Source organism: Venturia canescens, chromosome 7 (assembly GCF_019457755.1).
Source record: "Venturia canescens isolate UGA chromosome 7, ASM1945775v1, whole genome shotgun sequence".
NCBI classification, from domain to species: Eukaryota; Metazoa; Arthropoda; class Insecta; order Hymenoptera; family Ichneumonidae; genus Venturia; species Venturia canescens.
This window is the reverse complement of record NC_057427.1, coordinates 896,077-913,875: the sequence shown is the minus strand read 5'-3', so window position 1 is coordinate 913,875 and position 17,799 is coordinate 896,077. Positions and strand designations below refer to the sequence as shown.

At 36.4% G+C, this 17,799-nt stretch overlaps 5 protein-coding genes across 9 annotated transcripts; 3 read left to right on the top strand and 2 right to left on the bottom strand.

Annotated features, from left to right (window-relative positions):
• Positions 1-109: 109 nt before the first annotated feature.
• Sqor (Sulfide quinone oxidoreductase) lies at positions 110-4,089 on the top strand. Of its 4 annotated transcripts, none has more exons than XM_043423398.1 (9): positions 110-300; positions 636-731; positions 1,674-1,785; positions 1,945-2,169; positions 2,397-2,597; positions 2,679-2,888; positions 2,974-3,160; positions 3,238-3,484; positions 3,698-4,089. In XM_043423398.1, exons 2-9 carry the CDS (start codon positions 652-654, stop codon positions 3,759-3,761), a joined length of 1,326 nt encoding a protein of 441 aa, XP_043279333.1. In that variant the 5' UTR covers positions 110-300; positions 636-651; the 3' UTR covers positions 3,762-4,089. The 4 variants fall into 4 exon arrangements, with proteins under 4 accessions (XP_043279333.1, XP_043279334.1, XP_043279335.1 ...); XM_043423399.1 differs by lacking the exon at positions 110-300 and adding an exon at positions 363-497; XM_043423400.1 differs by lacking the exon at positions 110-300 and adding an exon at positions 444-522.
• A 402-nt stretch (positions 4,090-4,491) lies between these two features.
• Positions 4,492-8,270, top strand: Irbp (Inverted repeat-binding protein). The gene is made up of 9 exons (XM_043423608.1): positions 4,492-4,942; positions 5,215-5,383; positions 5,605-6,055; positions 6,149-6,257; positions 6,380-6,602; positions 6,684-6,839; positions 6,977-7,201; positions 7,286-7,461; positions 7,660-8,270. Exons 1-9 carry the CDS (start codon positions 4,811-4,813, stop codon positions 7,774-7,776), a joined length of 1,758 nt encoding a protein of 585 aa, XP_043279543.1. The 5' UTR covers positions 4,492-4,810; the 3' UTR covers positions 7,777-8,270.
• Positions 8,271-9,009: 739 nt separating this feature from the next.
• zetaCOP (COPI coat complex subunit zeta) lies at positions 9,010-10,766 on the top strand. Of its 2 annotated transcripts, none has more exons than XM_043423610.1 (5): positions 9,010-9,141; positions 9,688-9,933; positions 10,095-10,228; positions 10,470-10,560; positions 10,638-10,766. In XM_043423610.1, exons 1-5 carry the CDS (start codon positions 9,124-9,126, stop codon positions 10,683-10,685), a joined length of 537 nt encoding a protein of 178 aa, XP_043279545.1. In that variant the 5' UTR covers positions 9,010-9,123; the 3' UTR covers positions 10,686-10,766. The 2 variants fall into 2 exon arrangements, with proteins under 2 accessions (XP_043279545.1, XP_043279546.1); XM_043423611.1 differs by lacking the exon at positions 9,010-9,141 and adding an exon at positions 9,246-9,401.
• Positions 9,938-13,936, bottom strand: LOC122413327 (pre-mRNA-processing factor 19-like). Its single transcript, XM_043423609.1, has 8 exons — positions 13,787-13,936; positions 13,400-13,549; positions 12,865-13,142; positions 12,542-12,736; positions 12,265-12,420; positions 11,934-12,164; positions 11,466-11,806; positions 9,938-11,368 (listed from the first exon to the last, which is right to left on the bottom strand). Exons 1-8 carry the CDS (start codon positions 13,803-13,805, stop codon positions 11,224-11,226), a joined length of 1,515 nt encoding a protein of 504 aa, XP_043279544.1. The 5' UTR covers positions 13,806-13,936; the 3' UTR covers positions 9,938-11,223.
• A 308-nt stretch (positions 13,937-14,244) lies between these two features.
• LOC122413168 (uncharacterized) lies at positions 14,245-17,777 on the bottom strand. Its single transcript, XM_043423337.1, has 4 exons — positions 16,748-17,777; positions 15,354-16,130; positions 14,925-15,070; positions 14,245-14,844 (listed from the first exon to the last, which is right to left on the bottom strand). Exons 1-4 carry the CDS (start codon positions 16,991-16,993, stop codon positions 14,724-14,726), a joined length of 1,290 nt encoding a protein of 429 aa, XP_043279272.1. The 5' UTR covers positions 16,994-17,777; the 3' UTR covers positions 14,245-14,723.
• Positions 17,778-17,799: the final 22 nt, after the last annotated feature.

The following is a 17,799-nucleotide window of genomic DNA, read 5'->3' as shown; positions in this document are numbered from 1 at the left end:
CGTTCGCGCGAATTCAGGATTGCAGCGTTTTGTTGTCGTCGCGTGGTGGGGGGGATACGGATGGACAAAACTTCCTAGGTATTGGTCCGACATTCTAGGAACTTTTTGTTTTGCTAACCTCGAAAACAAAAAATTACGTCTCTGTTTTTATTTTTGTACGATAATCAAGATTTGAAAAAATGTTTGAAAGAGGAAAAAATAAAAACGTCAAATAAATAGATCATGACAAATTGCCTCGAGACATGATTGATTTTGTGAATTACGAGACGGGAATACGTTGGCGATAACGAATTACTTGTGGTGAGTGATAAGTCACGTAATTGTGATTTTATCCTTCTGGTTCACGCAAAAAAAAAACAAAATACTATGTACATGTCCATATATACATAAAATAATCTATAATTGCAAGTGTACGTGTATTTATTCAATGACGTCGAACGCTGAATTTTCGGCACATTGCCGTACACCACACTTTATTGCAGTGACAGATTGAACCGGTATCGTGAATATTTAATGATTAATGTAATATCATCTATATCTAACAAATAGCCATTCTGGAATTCATGGAAAATTGTTTATAGTATTAACTCGAATTGTTTATGTCTCAATATTTTTCATTTTTATTCTTGTTCCAGTACACTCTGTTGCAAAATGCATTCTCTGAGTAAACGTGGGTTACTCGGTCTCCCAAGGCTCTTGAAAATTTATTCCTACCAAGAATTGCATCACAGGTAGGCGAAAATAAAAAATTATGTAATTAGTCGTTCATGTGACTGAAAAAATTATAATATACTTTCGTGTCAAACTGTTGTCTCTCGGTCTAATTGACGATCGGATCATGTACATTATTGTCATTTGCTGCTCACATATTCAAAAGAAGTTATCTTGATTGCTTATCAAAATATGTGGTTGCCTATAGTTTTAGGTATTCTGCAAGACTTTCAGCGCTAACGAGTGGGTTGGATCTAACAACAAAAAAGCATAATTTTTCAAACTTCATGCACAAGTACAATTTTCAAGGCCACAAATGCCGTTCATTGTTCAATTAACCATTATTCCAAGATAAGCAATATTATTTTCCGTGCTCTGCATTCTGCCAAAGTAATGAGATTTTTTGATAGAGTTTTAATGCTACCACTGATCTGAAAACGCGTTGACATTTTTAGATCAAGTCTGTTGACTTTTTCTATTTCATAAACTGTAAAAAAAATGTTTTCACAATTAAAAATTCAATCAAATCTTACCAAATAGTTAATAATTATATTCGGTAGATGGTGCACAGTATGGTAAATCATAATATAAAAAAGTTAATACATAAATTAACTATTATAATTTATTATCAACAATCTAACCATTGTTATATTTTTTGTTTTTGAAAATATGCAAATCTTTATTGTAATTAAATATTATTAAATAAGTATTAAAACTGAAAAAGGAAATGCTTTCGAAGAATTATTCAAGATAAAAAATTCGAATGAATATATTAAAACAAAAATCCGTGATTTTTCCATCTCGAAATATAAGAAATTTTAAAATAATAATAAAATTATCATTTGATGACAATAACAATAGAAATGTGTTCGAAATAATCAAACAACTCGATTGATATACGATTTTTTCTGGCTCCCTTTTGACGATAATTCGTAATATAAAAGTGCAATTTTCTTTTTCAGTTGCAAAGTTTTGGTCGTTGGTGGTGGTACCGGCGGATGTTCAATGGCAGCAAAATTATCCCGGAAGTTTAAGGGATCGCCCAAACACGTTATAGTAATAGAACCAAACGAGGTTAGTACGAGCACGGGCTCGTTAATTGCGCAAGGCCAGGGTCACGAGACACTTTTTGCTTTATTTGTTTTTTTTTTTTTCGACGAAAATTTTCCGCACGAACGAGCACACGAGTGAAATTAATTAGAAGAGATTGAAACGAGGATTTTTTTTCTACAGTTGCATTATTATCAACCGATATTTACACTGGTTGGTGGGGGACTGTCAGATTTTGAGTCATCCAGGCGACCCATGAAAAACGTGCTGCCAAAAAATGCACAATGGATCAAGGACAGCGTTATGGCGTTCGAACCGGATAACAACAAAGTCATAACCAGCAACGGTGATACCATTGAGTACGATATTATGATCGTGGCTATGGGCCTTCAACTACTTTGGGATAAAGTAATTTCATGATTCGTCAGTCGTTAATTACTATCTGATTAATTACATGCTTCAGTGGGTTATTTTTTCTACTCCTCCACTTTCCACTCCTCCAGTATTTTAACTTGTGGGAAAAATTGTCAAATAAATGGTTAAAATTTCAATTTTACCGCTCACAAAACGCTTCAATTATGAAGCGTTTTTTAACATGAACATTCCAAATTCGTATTTCATGTTCTTTTGCCAAGGTTCCAGGGTTGATCAACGGTCTCCGTGATCCGGATGCTCAAGTCTGCTCGATTTACGGGCCGGAAACGGTAACGGAGGTTTTTAAAAAGATGGAAAATACTCGAGACGGTCAAGGAGTATTCACGTTTCCAAATTCGCCGGTGAAGTGTCCCGGAGCGCCTCAGAAAATTTGCTACATAGCTGAGGATTATTGGCGTCGTGTAAGAATAATTATTTATGGAAATAATTTATTTGAGGGAAGTCGTGTAAAGCGCAAATTATAATGAAAAGGATCATTTCAGAAGGGTCTGAGGAAAAATATCCGAGTTACATACAACACGTCATTACCGGTGCTGTTCGGCGTGAAAAAATATGCAGACGCACTTTGGGAAGTCTGCAGAAGTCGAGATATCGAAGTGAACCTTCAAAGAAGTCTCATTGAAGTTCGAGGCTCGAAGAGAGAAGCGATTTTTCAAAATTTGCAAAATCCTGAGGACATCGTTGTTGAACAAGTACATTTTTTTTCAAACTTTATATAGCTATGGATATTTGAAACAGATTTTTTAAAATAGAAATTTCCGAATTTTTTTCCCGCAGTATTCCTTCTTGCACGTTTGTCCGCCGATGGGTCCGCCGGAAATTTTAAAGAGACACGGAATCCTCACGAACGAGGCAGGCTTTTTGTGCGTCGATTCACAAACTTTGAGACACACGCGTTACAAAAATATTTACGGTCTCGGTGATTGCACGACAACGCCCAATTCAAAAACGATGGCGGCAATTGGTCGGTATTTTTAAAAAAAGTAACTCAAATCGATGAATTTTTGAATTTTTGTAACAATGGTTAATCTCGTTTTGCAGCTTCACAAGCCAAAGTATTGTACGAAAATATAATGGACGATTTGTCGGGCAAGGCCATGAGCCATTCTTACACCGGTTACGCATCTTGTCCTCTGGTGACAGGCCCAGGAAAATGCATCCTCGCTGAATTCGATTATAATCTTCGTCCCATGGAAACGTTTCCAGTTGACCAGAAACGCGAATTGTGGATAATGTATATTATGAAAAAGTATTTCTTCCCCTTTCTTTACTGGAATTTCATGCTTAAGTGAGTATTGTGAAATAATACCTTAAGAAATCCTATGAATTCAACCTCACCAAAGTTCCAATTTTTTTTTCAACTCTAATTTCGTCAAAATTTTGTAGTTTTTAGCCTAAATACCGAAAAATAATGAGCCACGCAATTGCGATGATTGAGTTCATTTCAGATTACAATTTTTTCCATTGGGTTCAAGCTAATAAAAATTCCTTATTTTTCCAGAGGGTATTGGAACGGACCGGAAGTATTTAGAAAATATCTGACAATATTTTCTCAAAAATCATAAAAGCCTGTGAATTTGGCTTCTGAGCAGGTGAAATTGCAGCCAGACCACAATTGAAATGTTAGTTTTACTATATTTTTAATACTAGTAAAGTGTATGTACATTTTTTACATATTTCTACACTCTTCAATACTCAACAGTCGCTTTAACCACTCAACGAAGGATATTTTTCCATGTTCTTAAATACTGTTGTTATAAATATTTGTATATTAATTATTGTAATTACGTGGTATACTTACCTGTCATTATAGATGCTCAAATATTATTTAGGGACGAAAATAAAAATATTGCTACAAAAAAATGAAAACAGAATTTAGAATCAAAAACCATCTTTCAATTATTTTTCATAGTAATTTCATAGGAATTATTTTCATAGTACAAATGTCTTCTTCTCCTTAAGATGATGGATCAGTCGGTAATCACAACGGTGAGTGCGAGAGAGATAGCTGCAAATTTTGAAAAGGTAATTTTTCCACATCGTTCGTCTGATCGAAAAAATAAAAATGTCATTGGATTTTTGCGATCGCGCTGCGTACGATGACATTTTTATTATTTTAATCGGACGAACGATGTCAAAGAGTTTCAATTTCAAAAATTCGAGGTGTGATTACCGACTGATCCATCATCTTAATGGCTATCTCCCATAACGGGCATGTGCCACAAGTATACAAATGTCAATTCCTACAACTCTTCTACTTTTCCGGTTATTCCTGGTGTGGTGAAGCCGGAAGGCCGAAAATTTTGATATCGGGAGTATGAGAAAAAATTCGTCTTTAGAGAATTATGAGATTTGGGATTTTCCCGGGAACTTCCTGACGACTATAGCCGGTTACCGCGCGTTTCGGACGCGATTTCGAGAACATTCAATTGCCTGCGCGCGCATCTGTACGACTAAACATCGTAATTTGTGATTCTTGTCGAAACTTGTCCGGTATTCTTACTCATCGGGGTAAATTCTTTCTATGTTTGAATAACAATTATATTAAATAAAAGTAATAACACATACTTTACGAGTTCCCACGAACCGTAAAGAAACAGGAGGATTATAAACAATGGAGGAATCACAAGACAATTATGAACACTTTGGCTATCGTGATGGAACCATTTTTGTCATCGATGCTTCACCTGAAATGTTTGAAAAATACCCTGAATCGAATAACACATACTTCAGCGAATGTTTAACGGTAAAACTTCATGCTATGATTACTTTCCGTTTTGAAAATATAAGTATTGGAAAATGTATAACCAAATTTTGAATTATACGTTATATATAGCTACTTGATTTCGAACAAATTTGTGCACAGAATTTGAAAAAAAAATCAGTGTTCGTACATGGAACGCGATTGAAATTTATTATTTCCATCGAAAATTTTCTCGTACACATGTCCAAACAGTTATGCCCAATGTCTTCATGGGAATAGACTGTTATCCTATAATAATCCCTTTTTTTTTCAAGGTTTATGAACGGATTCTCTGTGAAAAATTAATGTGGAACAGACGAGATTGGATGGGTCTCATTTTATACAATGTTACCAAAAATTGGAATCTCGAAACAGAGTACATTCTTACTGTCCAGAAATTTTCTGAAATCGAAACCAACATGGCCATTGAACTCAAAAACATTTGTTCGTTTTTTCTTGATCTATAATGAATTCTTTTTTCTATTATTGAAATTCAATAGACTTTAGCAAGAGTAAAGATTCAATTGTTCAATCCTTTTCTCAATTACCTCAATTCATAGAAATGCGATTTATTTTTAGAGCTGTGAAATAAGTATGAAAATGATCAGTCATCTAATTATAGAACTCCCAAAGGTGATATTTTGAAACTATTTATTATCTTCCAGTGGAGGAGAAGACGACGAAAGAAGAATATTGTGATGCGTCTCTGGAAGCCAAGCGAGACATTTGTTTGCATGACGTACTGTGGCAAGCCAGTCGGTGTTTTGATGTAATAAAAATTGCCATGTCCTTACGTCAAGTGGTGTTGCTTACTCGCAATGATAATCCTCTGGCTAATGATTTGGCAGAGCGCCACAAAATCCGTTTAAGGGCCAAGACTTATAAGGATATCAATGTTAAACTGCGAATAGTAGGTCTAAAGGAGTGTTGGAATCACGATCTTTTCTACAAAGATCTCGATGTGCTGGCCAACAATTGTGATCCTGAAGACTCCAAATTTACGAAACTCAATGAACTCGAGAAGGGCTTGCTGTTTGCAGCAAAAACTAGTGGTCACTTAACATGGAAAATCGGTAAAGATCTTGAGATCCCTGTTCGACTTGCATCATTTTCAAGGTTTGCTGCAACATTTTTCCATTTGGAGTTTTGTAACGAAAGATAATCTTTCAGTTACAAATTTCACTAAGAAATTAATTTTTATCTTTTTAGCAAGACTACTTTGAAAAAAGCACGAATGCACAAGGACACAAATGAAATACTTGAGGTAGTCAGACACTGGGGACCCAGCCGACAATTCGAAGATGTCTTTGAAGATGAGGTGAAAATGTGAATGTAGCAACTGGATCCTCAAAATAATCTTGAAAATTCGCTGATTAATCAGTACAAAATTAACAGTTTAACTGTCATAGCGAATAAAAATGAACATTTTTTTTATAATAGGACGACCAGGGCATCCCTAGAACTCAAATTCCCGATTACATACGCAAAGGAGTAAGATATGGTGGCAGGTTAATCACTTTCAAACCAAAGGAATTACAGGAAATACGTTCATCGTTAGAAACTGGAATTAAATTGATTGGTTTTAAGCGATTACCTAGAGATGACTTCATGGGACACATTAAACCAACGAAATTTGTGGGTGTCGAGGCATCGGCATCAGACCGTAAGGATTTTCATTAGTATAGAGTCACTATTCATTACTAGTGTGTTTTTTTCATTTGACATAGATTGTTATTTTTTTTAGGTCAAAAAGTTTTATTTGCTGCTTTCCTTCGTAACTGCCGAACACGAAAAGTAATGGCAATTTGTTCAGTGAGTCATCGATCAATGCCGTATATCGCAAAAATGATTGCGTGTGATGAGTTGGATGGATTTTATTTGCGCAAAATACCGTTCAAAGGTAAGATTGTTCATCACGAAATTACATTAATTTTATGAATGAAGCAATCAGTAAATTCCTCTTCCATTTTTATGCTCGTGTCCTTAAGCTTTCTAGAGGCGAACTTAATATTTATTGTCTCTTTTTTTCTGGGCCAGAACAAATCAACAATCTGAAAAAATATACCGCGGATTACGTATACGATAACGAAAAGCCATTGCCGGTAGATGAAAAGGGAGTTTCAGTAATGAAACAAGTGATCAAAAAGCTAAGCATGGAATGGGACCCAACCAACTTTTCCAATCCGAAGATCAAACGTAAAATGGACTACATTCAAACCCTCGCATTGGATAGAGAATTCACCAGGCCATTCGATAGCACTCGTAAATAAATTAGCAAAACTTAAAAATAATTTAGTCGAGCTGATTGTTCAAAACGAATAATAAACGTTGACGAATTTAATCCAGGTCCGGACAAGGAGGCAATCAACGACCGATTAGGAGATCTCGTCCAGCAGTTTGAAAACTTATTTGGAAAACCAGTTTTGAAAAGAGCAGCCATTTCAAGAGGACAAACTAGAAACACCGTAAAAGAAATAAAATTCGACGATGATACAATCCGAACACTGGTCGCCAGAGAAACTGTGCGTATGACAAACATCAAATTATTTAATCGTTATATCACTTTGGCTTTTACAATTAAACAAATGTGACCATAAATTGCTCGAAATTGAAACACTTCCGAACGCTCTTAGCTTCGTAAAAGATTACCTATTTTTATTCAACTGAATAAGACAATTTGTTTAACTATTATGACTGGAAATTCGCTTTACATTTTTCAGCTACAAGGCATTTCGGTAGCAAATTTAAGATCAATCGCTCGATCGATAGGCGTACAGACGACGGGATTGAAGATTCAGTTGATAGAAAGAATAACAGCGCACTACACGAGAAACTAATTATTAAAAAAAATCCAAAACATGATTTATTAGAACTTTGATGGGTTCGAGTATACATTTGCGACAATTGTTAATTGTTCAATCTCAACGATTTTCGGTGGCAAAAACAACCACCATTATTACTATGATTTTTTGTTCGAAATTTTGTTTTTCTTTTCCACGAGTTTTTTTATTACATATATAAAAAATATTTGGATTTGGTTCGTTCGATGTGGCTGCACAAGGATGTGGAAAACAATCGATACTCGAAAGTGAAAACGCGATTAAATTGCGAATTGCAGCCAAGTACAAGATTTTGTTCTTAGGCTCCGAGTGACCGAACGTTTCCGACTTCTGGTTTGGAAATACGCTAAAGCGATCCTGGCCGAACCCACGAGAATTCTGCCTTTTGTTCTCTTCCAGAGTCTATGAAAAAATGTTCAAATTAATTGTTAGTTCTTCGAATTATTCACGCACTATTTTTGTAATCACAATAAATATTTTTTCATACTTTACCTTATGCTCGTAAATTTTTTGTCAAACTGGCTCGTGAATCTCACTGTTGTAAGGACTAAAGGTTACGCACTGTGAATTTTTCGTTAGAGCAGGCAGATTGTAAACCTGGCTCAAACTCTCCTTCACACACTTTTTAGCTCTTTCTCAAAATGGAAAATGGTACTTTTTTGCTGAATTTATCGATGAAAATTCTATCCTAAAACTCGGTTCATAAAATCGAATGGTTTTTCTTGTATGGAATGTTAAATGTAACTATAAATTTTTCAGTCATCATTATTGTGAGCAAACAAATAATTGAATGGTCCATTTGAAAATCTTTTGATCCTTGTCTCACAACATGGAAACTTCTTCATTCATTCCTGGAATTTTTGGATTGATTTTCGTTAATTCTTTTTTTTTATGTATTGCGTAAGCTGCCAAATTCTGTTGGTTTTTTTTTCTTTTCTGGAAAACCTCAAGTGCTTAACAATTCTTCGCTTTCCGGATTAATTAGGGGATGATGAAATACGTTATTTTGGAATATAACTTTCTGAAAATTACAAGCTCCACACTTCCTCTTTACTGTTGTTCAATTTTCACTCGTCCCACCTAGGAAATTTGAAGGCAATGTTATGGTAAATTTGAAGACTTATGCTCGTTCAATCTAAGTCGAACGCGTTTGTAAACACTCAAACTTTTGTGAGCGTTCAAGTTGAACGTGTCCTATATAATGAAAGACCGTGGTCAGAGCGTCTGAGCACTGAGCAGAGATTTGAGTCAGCTGTTCAGTTTGACACGTTGCAAGTGGGAGAGCCTGTAAGCGACAGTTGCGAAGAAACCTACGCGGAACAACGTTCACATAAACATTCCACGATGGACGGAAAGTTGTTGGTGAGTTTTGTTTTCTTAGATTTATCGTTTTTTTTCTCCTCGAGTATCATCATAAAATGTAAACATTCACGGCGACAAAGGTCAAACGCGTTCACGAGTGTGACATTCTATTTTCGTAATACACACGGTAATAGTCGCGAATTGCCAAGATATCGCATAACCACGTAGTCATGAACCGTTCCGTAGCGTCGACCAGCAGTGAACATAACCTCACTAAAATGACTAACTTCGATACTGACAGAAGAAACAATACTACATTTGTACGGAATAAAATAATTCTCGATATGTTTGTAATCGAACTACCTTACTTCCTGTCTTTTTTTGTGACTGTAGTCATTGACTTCATTTGCTTCACATAATTTCGAGTTTTATTAATGAAAAATATGGCGCCGTTCGAAAATACATGAAAGAATATGTAAAAATATGAAAAACAAGTGCATAGTGCGCATTCCTCATTTCACTTCATGTACAACCGCAAATATGTTTTTTTTCTGGACCGAAACTATCTATTTGAGTCATTCATATTGCAATTTTGTTTCTATTTAGGAACCAACGTTATACATTGTCAAGGGTATGGCGATACTCGACAACGATGGAAACCGCATACTCGCCAAGTATTACGATAAAAACATATTCCCAACTTCGAAAGAGCAAGAAACATTTGAGAAAAACTTGTTTAACAAGACACATCGTTCCAATACCGAAATAATCATGCTTGATGGCCTCACTTGTGTTTATCGAAGCATAGTTGATTTACATTTTTACGTTATGGGCAGTTCACATGAAAACGAGGTAATTTTTCACCTGAAAATTTTTATTTGTTGTTCATTCTCCTTGATGATTATGTAAATGTACAGATTCATGTGGACATCAGCAACGAGAGAAATGATCTATTGAATTTTCATAACTGATAAGTAACACATGATTAATTCAATATTTATTTATTTTTGCAGCTCATATTAATAAGCGTTTTGAATTGTCTGTACGACTCGGTAAGTCACATTCTGGGTCGCAATGTGGAAAAGAGAGCCGTTTTCGACAGCCTTGGTATAGTAATGTTGGCAATGGATGAAATATGTGACAGAGGGTGAGTGTTCTTAATAATCATGATATATTCTCATCCAGGTTCTACGTTTTCCATTTCCATATGCTTATGAACGAATAGGAATTTGAAATTTGTGTGTATATCAATTTTCTATTCATCTTTGGTACCGCTCAAATTTTTTATTATCTTTGACATAGTTTCAATTTAGTTCTTTGATTTTTCTGACTTAAAGAAACCTGAGATTGAATCATGAAGGATTTATTCTACGTTTTCTAAATTTCAGAGTCATTCTGGATGCTGATGCAGCAAGTGTAGTTCAGAGAGTATCTCTCAGAACAGACGAAATTCCTTTGAGCGAGCAAACTGTTGCACAGGTAAAAAAATCCACATTTTTGTCATCGAATGTCATTTTTATGATTAAATACTTGAATATAACCCATGATTTTTACAGGTCTTGCAATCTGCCAAGGAACAACTCAAGTGGTCTCTGTTGAAATAATTCAAAGAATGTTTTTTCGTATACTTTTCAATTGTACATTTATTATTAAACGAGAGAATAGAAAAATGGCCATTCATAAGATTTATTGTTTCAAATTGTTAAAATTGTTTGGGCTCCTCGTAAAACTCACTGTTTATAGCATTATTTTCATTATGCAATAACAGAAAGACTATTGTAATTGTTTGGTTGAGTTGAACCGAAGAATCTCAAGGATAATGAAAATATTTCGCTAAATTCGATGGTAGATCATAAAAAATGACTTTGTTATTTATTTTACATTATTTGTGGAAATTAGGTTCATCGGTCGAGATTTTTCGCAATTTACAATTAATCATCGATGTTTTGATACTTTCGGCCTTGTCTTCCTCTGTCAAAGGGAATTTCGCTCACGAGTCATCAACCACGAAATCAAATTTGTCATTCAAGATTAAAAACTTGTACTCCCACAAGTTTTTTCCTGCGGAAATAAGATAAATGATCAGACGAAGTTTGTTTCGGATCTTGAAACAGGTAAATGAATGTTTTGAATCGTCTGGATTCAAGGAAGACCGTATAATTTTAGAGTTCTATCCATGCTGGTCGATGCAATGTATTGAGCATGTTTTCCAAACCGAACACCAGTTGCCGTTGCCGTATGTTCGTTCAAAACCTTCAATTCTTGCCATTGTTTGCACAAATAAATCCTGAAATGAAATCCAATAGTTGAATTAATTTCCATGAATTTTGTTAAGTGTTGGGCAATTTTTTTTTCAAGATTCTTACAATAGAAATTAATTTTACCTGACATCGGAGCCAGCGACTGCAAGATACGTGCCGCTTTGATCAAAGCACAAATCCTTGACCTCATAACCTTCGTCCAATTGCAAGGTTTTGAAATTTTTCAATTTCCTTAAATCCCACAATTTGATACACGAATCTTCAGCAGCTGTGGCTAAATAATAACCATTTTCGGAGAAACTAATGGCCCTTATCGGACCTGAATGCCCTGGGAAATTCGCGACGTTTGATTGTTCCTTCAAATCCCAAATTTTCACTTGTGAATCCGCAGTTCCCGTACCGAAAATCAAACCATCGGGATGGAATTGAGCTGTCGTTAATGGCTGACTTCCTGGACCAGAAACCTGATAAAAAATTTAATTTAATGAAGAAGATAAAAGAACATTGAAAATATTGTGAACGCGACTGTAAGTTATGTAGTTTTGAAAAACTAATGTCGTCCGACGTTTTATTCGTTTTTTTTGTTTCTACCTTGGTGAGTAACCTTCCAGTACGAATATCCAAAAACGCCCAATGGTGATCCAACGAGGAACTGAGCAAATAATCGCCGGTCGGATGAAGTGAAAGACCGGTAACAGGAGCATCGTGAGCTCTCAACAAAAGTGTTGTTTGACTCGTTTCGACGTTCCAAACACGAATCGTAGTATCTGGAGAGGCGGTCATCACAACGTCCTCGTCTGGATGATAAATGACTCTCGTTACCTAATAAAACGAGTCGAGTTTTAACCAAATATCCTTGGGTATTCAGCTATTTTGTTTTCAAGGTAAAATTATTCATGATTTTTCATTCAATTTCTATTACCTTTTTCGTATGACCTTTCAGAATCGCAACAACTTGTTCAGTGTCTTTGTTGAAAACTGTTGCACTTTTGTCAGCTCCACCAGTTAATATTTTGCTGGTATCAGCTCCGTGAATGTCAATTGCAAGAATACCAGGAACGCTTGCAGAATGAAGACCCTTGAAAAGGAAATAAAAAAATTCTTCAGATTATTGAACTTTAGCGACAGAATAATAAAAAATAACATGAAATCGATCATTATCTTCGAAGTATTATAAAAAAAAACTTGTTAAGACTTACAGGATGAGATGCAAGAGTTTGGAAAGCTCGAATATTTTCCTGTGGCAACAAGTCTTCGGGAATCGATCGTCCGCGTCGTTTTCGTTCTTGTGTCAGAACTGTTGCTTTTTCTTGTAATTTTTGAATTACATCATCGGTTATTCCGGCTTGTTCGGTTGGTTGAGCAGCTAATCCGCCAGCTTCGACAGCTACGGCCTGCAGTTTTCAATTTCAACATACCATTTGAATAACTTGAGATTTCGTCATTTCTTTCAATTTACTGAGACTTCAATTAGTGTTGGAGTCATGATTTTTGTGATATAAGTACATAAAACGATATTTACTGGTTGAGGAATAGCAGCGATCTGTGCGATGCCAGCTTGAGGCTTTAAAGTGGCAAGAGCTTCGCGAGCGGCAGTGACTTCTTTGGTTAATCTCGCTATTACACGGCAGGCTGCATCGTGCTGATAAAGAGCATGTGATAATTCTTGCCTAGCAGTTTGTAGCTGCTGTCGGAGGGTGAATGAGTGTAGCATTACGGCATCCCATTCGTCCTGTAATATTTTGAGTATTGCTGGAATCGAGGTGGCGCTCGGTGGTTTTGGCTTGACAAGTGGTGTAGCTAAAAAATGGAAGTGTAGGAATGAAAATTCAACTGGAATGCAATGAAATATTAAACTCAATTCAACAGTAAAAAGTATATACAACACATAATTTCAGAATTGTAGTTTCAAACAATGAGAAAACTCACTACGAGTAGAGAAAAAAGTATGGATTATTCTGAATGTTTATAAATTTTTATTATATTTTTGTTATAAAATTGTAGTTTGATTGTTGACAGTCAATAGTATTGGCATAATAAAAGCAGGGTATACTCACTTTTAATGTCAATGAGGTCTTTGATGGCGAGTTCTGTGCCGGTAATCGGATCGACACCATTTTCCGAAACATATTTCTCGATAAGGCGTTTCTCAAAAATAGAGCCAGAGACTGGCGAAACAACTGGATGTTCGGGCACTTCGTTCGAAACTGTTAAACGAATGACAAAAAATATCGAAGGTTATAAACAAATGGATTAACTTGTGTATTTCAGGTTATGTCGCAGCCGGCAGCTGCGAGGAGCCAAATTTCTAAAATTTTCAAATTCTATAATTGCAATAATATGACATCCGATTGTACTCTAGAATTCGATTGGGATTTCCAACTTTGGTAATTAATAAACAAAAGTAAAACATCGAATAACAGAATTCAAAAAGTGTATCTTACTTGCACAGGAGAGCGCCATTCTTTTTCCAACCGAATCAAACAGAAATCGACATAATTGAGCAGCGGGAAGGAGATGTTTATTAAGTATAGTGTGCTTGTTTGAAGCAAACTCGAAAAAGGTATTCGAAGTCGATGGGATATGGAATTCAACAACTTCGATCGTGTTTTAAAAGCGGATGGAAATCGGAAAGAGAAAATAATCAACCAAGAATTAACGGTATAAGAAGAGCTCCTATGCTTTCGAGGTTTGAAATTGATTATTCTTCGTATAAATTAATCATCAAAGAAGTATATATAGTTACGCGGAAATTTAAACAAATTTGGAGGTGAAATACGAGGATTTTTTGAAAGTGCTGATATATTTCTAGTAACTGTTCACTCGATCGTTGTGAACATTTGAGATCTTTTGTTTCCAAAAACAATGGATTCGGTGGTCGAAATTCGAAATTTTTCTCAACTCGTTTGGGAAATAATTTTATTTTACAAAAAATAAACATCTATATTTAAAAAATTTTACAATTTCATACATCTTTTTCCGGTATGCTGATTTGACAACGTGCCGTTTATACGTGAATAAAATTGTTCCTTTGTTCCCTGTACCGTTAACCGTCACTTCGCGTCCATTAGCATCTCTGCTGCCGCCCGTGTCCTTCAATTACCCCTTTTTAGTGGTGAATCGAATGATTATTCAAGTGTGAAAAAAAACTCGCAGCACGAAGCTTTAAATTTTTAACCGTATCGTGAAAATATCATGTTAATACGAGCAGCGTTGTTTGTGCGTAACATTTTTTTAACGACGGAAAATTTGGTTAAATCAACCAAATTTTTTGCTGGCGTATTAGAAAATTAATTTTATTCATAACTTTTTAATTGACTTCCACATAAGCAGTGAATAATCGCACGAAAACTAAAATACAGAAAAGGTAAAAGGCTTCGGCTACGATTTGTATTTGACCATCGGTACGTTCTTCGTGCGCACACAATTGTCGCAAGCCCATTCGGCGTAAACTTCTTGAGTCAAAAGATGAAAGGCAGCTTCCGAAAGTCCCAAGCAATTCCTGTAACGAGTTCAACAAAATAAGCGAATCAATGAAGATGCTCGCACAAATATTTGACTGAGAAATAAGTGATTCGTTACCTATGGAACCAGAAGTTGCAACCCGATTCGCAGATGATACCCTGATCGTTGTCGCTCACTTCCTTGTGACAAATTCCACAGGGATAAATCGGGGGTGCATGGGGATTTTGATAGTTCAAGATGACCGGTTGATCTCCCGGATAAGTCTGGCGACAAACATGCAAATTAAAGGTACGAAATTTTTTATATTAATAACTCAAGTTTCTTGACTATTAACAATCATAAAAAAAATCGTAAAAAACTGTCAGTTCAGTCGCTACATTTACGATGTTCCTTTAATATCATTCGATGTTTATTTTCCATTATTTAAATTCAATTCAATTTAAACGAAGATAAAATTATTAAAACGCATTTAAGTAATCTGAGTTTTTATCGTTTTCGTTGCCTCAAATTTCATTGTAAATGGGGCTTGTTCTTAAAGTTTCGTACCTTTCCACATTTCACGTGTTGTTTCGGCGCCGTGTGTATCGTTCTTTGGAGATTGGTTTGCTGGGCTTTGTGTTTACCGAGTCTCACGTTTCCATGGCCCATTTTGTCAGTTTTATTCTGGCCAAATTCGGGGCTTTTCTTTCCAGGCAACGATCCCATTTGGTTGGGTTGCGTAATATTCATATTGACATTAATCAGCTGTTCGACATTGACGACTTCGTTGCCAAAGTGATTGGAGCTGAACTGATGATTGAAATATTGGGTTTGCTGATTGTTTTGATTGTTGAGGAGCGCGCATTGGGCGTTGAGCTGCTGCCTCTGATTCGACTGCGTGTCCACGTTGACGTTATTCATGGGAACGTTCATGGCGATATCGTTCGCAGAAATCGTTGGAAATTGAACATTTTCGTTCGCTCGCATTTGCTCTTTTATCGCCATCGTTCCACTCGGTAGATTTCGGAGGATGTTGTTGGCACCCGTGAGGTTGTTTGGAGATTGATTAATCGGCCTGTAAGCGCAGTTGTTAACGGGATGCACGGCTGGTCGATAGCCGACGTTAAGGGGCACTCTGGGACCGAGCCCGTTCGTCATGGGCCCTGCGGGGCCGGTTCTTCTCGCCGGTGGCCCGTTCATACAGTTGGCATGCATTTGCTGCGCTGTGTGGCTCCCTCCGACGTTAAACGGCATTGTTTTACATGTCTTAGAGGGCGCGTCGTCGAATGGGTTACTCAAAACGATTGTGTCACCGTAACCCGATAGCATCGGAGGATCGAGAGTCTGGAAAAATATTAAAAAGCGGGGGAATTTAATATTAAAAAAAAAAAACAAAAAAACAAAAACAAAAACGGAATCTTGATCGAGCAGGGCGTCAATTCTACACGGAGAGAAAAAAACAGTAAGAATTACTACGCTGCATCGCCCATTTTGGAGGTTTTTACCAAAAACATTGTAATTTCCAAGTCAATGGTGAATGAAAATTTTTAAATTGCGTATTTTGCTGTGACAGAGGTTTCAAACGAGTGCTAAATTTTCAAAACGCTTTTAGGCCAAGTTCAACGTACCGATTAAACTTATTGTTAGTAGATATGTATTCGAGCATATTTTATTAACGTGAAAAGATATTTAAAATGATAGTTTTGCAAAACTATCAACTGATGGATGCAAATTTCCATGACGACACATTTTTACAAGTATTTTTCAAAGTATCTTCTGTATTTTTTAACCGATTTTATTGCACCAAGTCTCATTTTGTTCCTCAACCGATCCTCTACGAATTCACCACGTAGATTTTCCTTTAAACTCATTCCTGAGAGAAATTATGTAGAGTTGACACCCTGCCCTGGATCGAAGGCTAAGATAAATGAATTTTGGACTGAAGTTGTGGCGAACCGTACCTGCATGAGCGCCATTTTCGGCAGCTTTTGCGAAGCAGCCTTGGACACTTTCGCATTGACTCGCCTCTTTTTTCTCGGATTTGCAGCGGCGGTGGGAGCCGGAGGACGAGGATGAACGTTGATACTGCGTTGATGATTGGCGCAGCTCATCGCAATTTCCATTCCCATTCCTTCCGTCGCTCCACTCGCGAAGCTTTCCATATCCGCTGTTACGTCGTAGCTCATCTTCATTGCTGGATTAATCATTTACATTTATTCCTTATTTTGTGTAAAACGCATAGAAACAAGAATTTCATTCCATATTTGCAGCTGTCAAAAAAATTCGAATGGCAATGAATTCCGAAAAGAATTGTATATTTTTATTTTTCAATCGAAATTCAAACAAATTGTGAAATGATTTTTTATTTATTTTACAAAAGAAAAACAAAAACATTTATTTTTATCGATTTTGTTGAACAACACCCGAATGGTTACTTACGCTGATTGATCACTGCGTTTAATCAAATATTCAGAGAGCTCCGTAAATGTACTTTTTCGGAAGAGAGCGCTCAATTTGTCGCACGCAACACATAAAGCAACACAGCAGAATGAAAGAACGAAAATTTTTGGGTTTTTCAGCCCCTCTGTTAATTGCTTTCAATCGTTTCTGTCACTGAGCTCCCCGGTGGGGAGGGATCCCCACTCGTTCGAGCGGAGTACCCCAAACAGTGTCATTTTATGACGCTGTTTGTCGACCTAACGGGTTTTCGTGGAAGATCCAAATACCTGGACTTAAGTCCTTTATTTCTTACCCTCGCGGAGGTTTTGGCCAGACGACCAGAATGATTTTCTCGCTTTAGCTAACGCGGCACCTTCGATCGTTGTCTCCTCGCGTTGTCTCTCGTCGCGTATACGTTCATTAGGAAACAACGAGTGAAAGAACATTTTTTTTTTACATTTCTTTGAACGTTTATCGTAGCACGTGCAAATAGGAGCAACGAAAAATGCAAATTTGTACAGAAAATTGAAACGAAAAAGAACAGAAACGGTGTTTTGACTCGTCCGAGGTCCTG

Coding starts and splice junctions, on each gene's coding strand:
- Sqor (XM_043423398.1), top strand. CDS start 652: ATGCATTCTCTGAGTAAACGTGGGTTACTCGGTCTCCCAAGGCTCTTG. Junction 3,161..3,237: donor AAAAACGATGGCGGCAATTG/GTCGGTATTTTT, acceptor CTCGTTTTGCAG/CTTCACAAGCCAAAGTATTG. Junction 3,485..3,697: donor TACTGGAATTTCATGCTTAA/GTGAGTATTGTG, acceptor TTATTTTTCCAG/AGGGTATTGGAACGGACCGG.
- LOC122413168 (XM_043423337.1), bottom strand. CDS start 16,993: ATGATTAATCCAGCAATGAAGATGAGCTACGACGTAACAGCGGATATG. Junction 16,131..16,747: donor CGAAAATGGCGCTCATGCAG/GTACGGTTCGCC, acceptor ATATTTTTCCAG/ACTCTCGATCCTCCGATGCT. Junction 14,845..14,924: donor TGCAACTTCTGGTTCCATAG/GTAACGAATCAC, acceptor AACTCGTTACAG/GAATTGCTTGGGACTTTCGG.
- Irbp (XM_043423608.1), top strand. CDS start 4,811: ATGGAGGAATCACAAGACAATTATGAACACTTTGGCTATCGTGATGGA. Junction 6,056..6,148: donor CGACTTGCATCATTTTCAAG/GTTTGCTGCAAC, acceptor TTATCTTTTTAG/CAAGACTACTTTGAAAAAAG. Junction 7,462..7,659: donor CACTGGTCGCCAGAGAAACT/GTGCGTATGACA, acceptor TACATTTTTCAG/CTACAAGGCATTTCGGTAGC.
- zetaCOP (XM_043423611.1), top strand. CDS start 9,312: ATGAACCGTTCCGTAGCGTCGACCAGCAGTGAACATAACCTCACTAAA. Junction 10,229..10,469: donor GATGAAATATGTGACAGAGG/GTGAGTGTTCTT, acceptor TCTAAATTTCAG/AGTCATTCTGGATGCTGATG. Junction 10,561..10,637: donor GCGAGCAAACTGTTGCACAG/GTAAAAAAATCC, acceptor TGATTTTTACAG/GTCTTGCAATCTGCCAAGGA.
- LOC122413327 (XM_043423609.1), bottom strand. Junction 12,737..12,864: donor TCGCTGCTATTCCTCAACCA/GTAAATATCGTT, acceptor TGAAAACTGCAG/GCCGTAGCTGTCGAAGCTGG. Junction 12,421..12,541: donor AAACTCTTGCATCTCATCCT/GTAAGTCTTAAC, acceptor TTCCTTTTCAAG/GGTCTTCATTCTGCAAGCGT.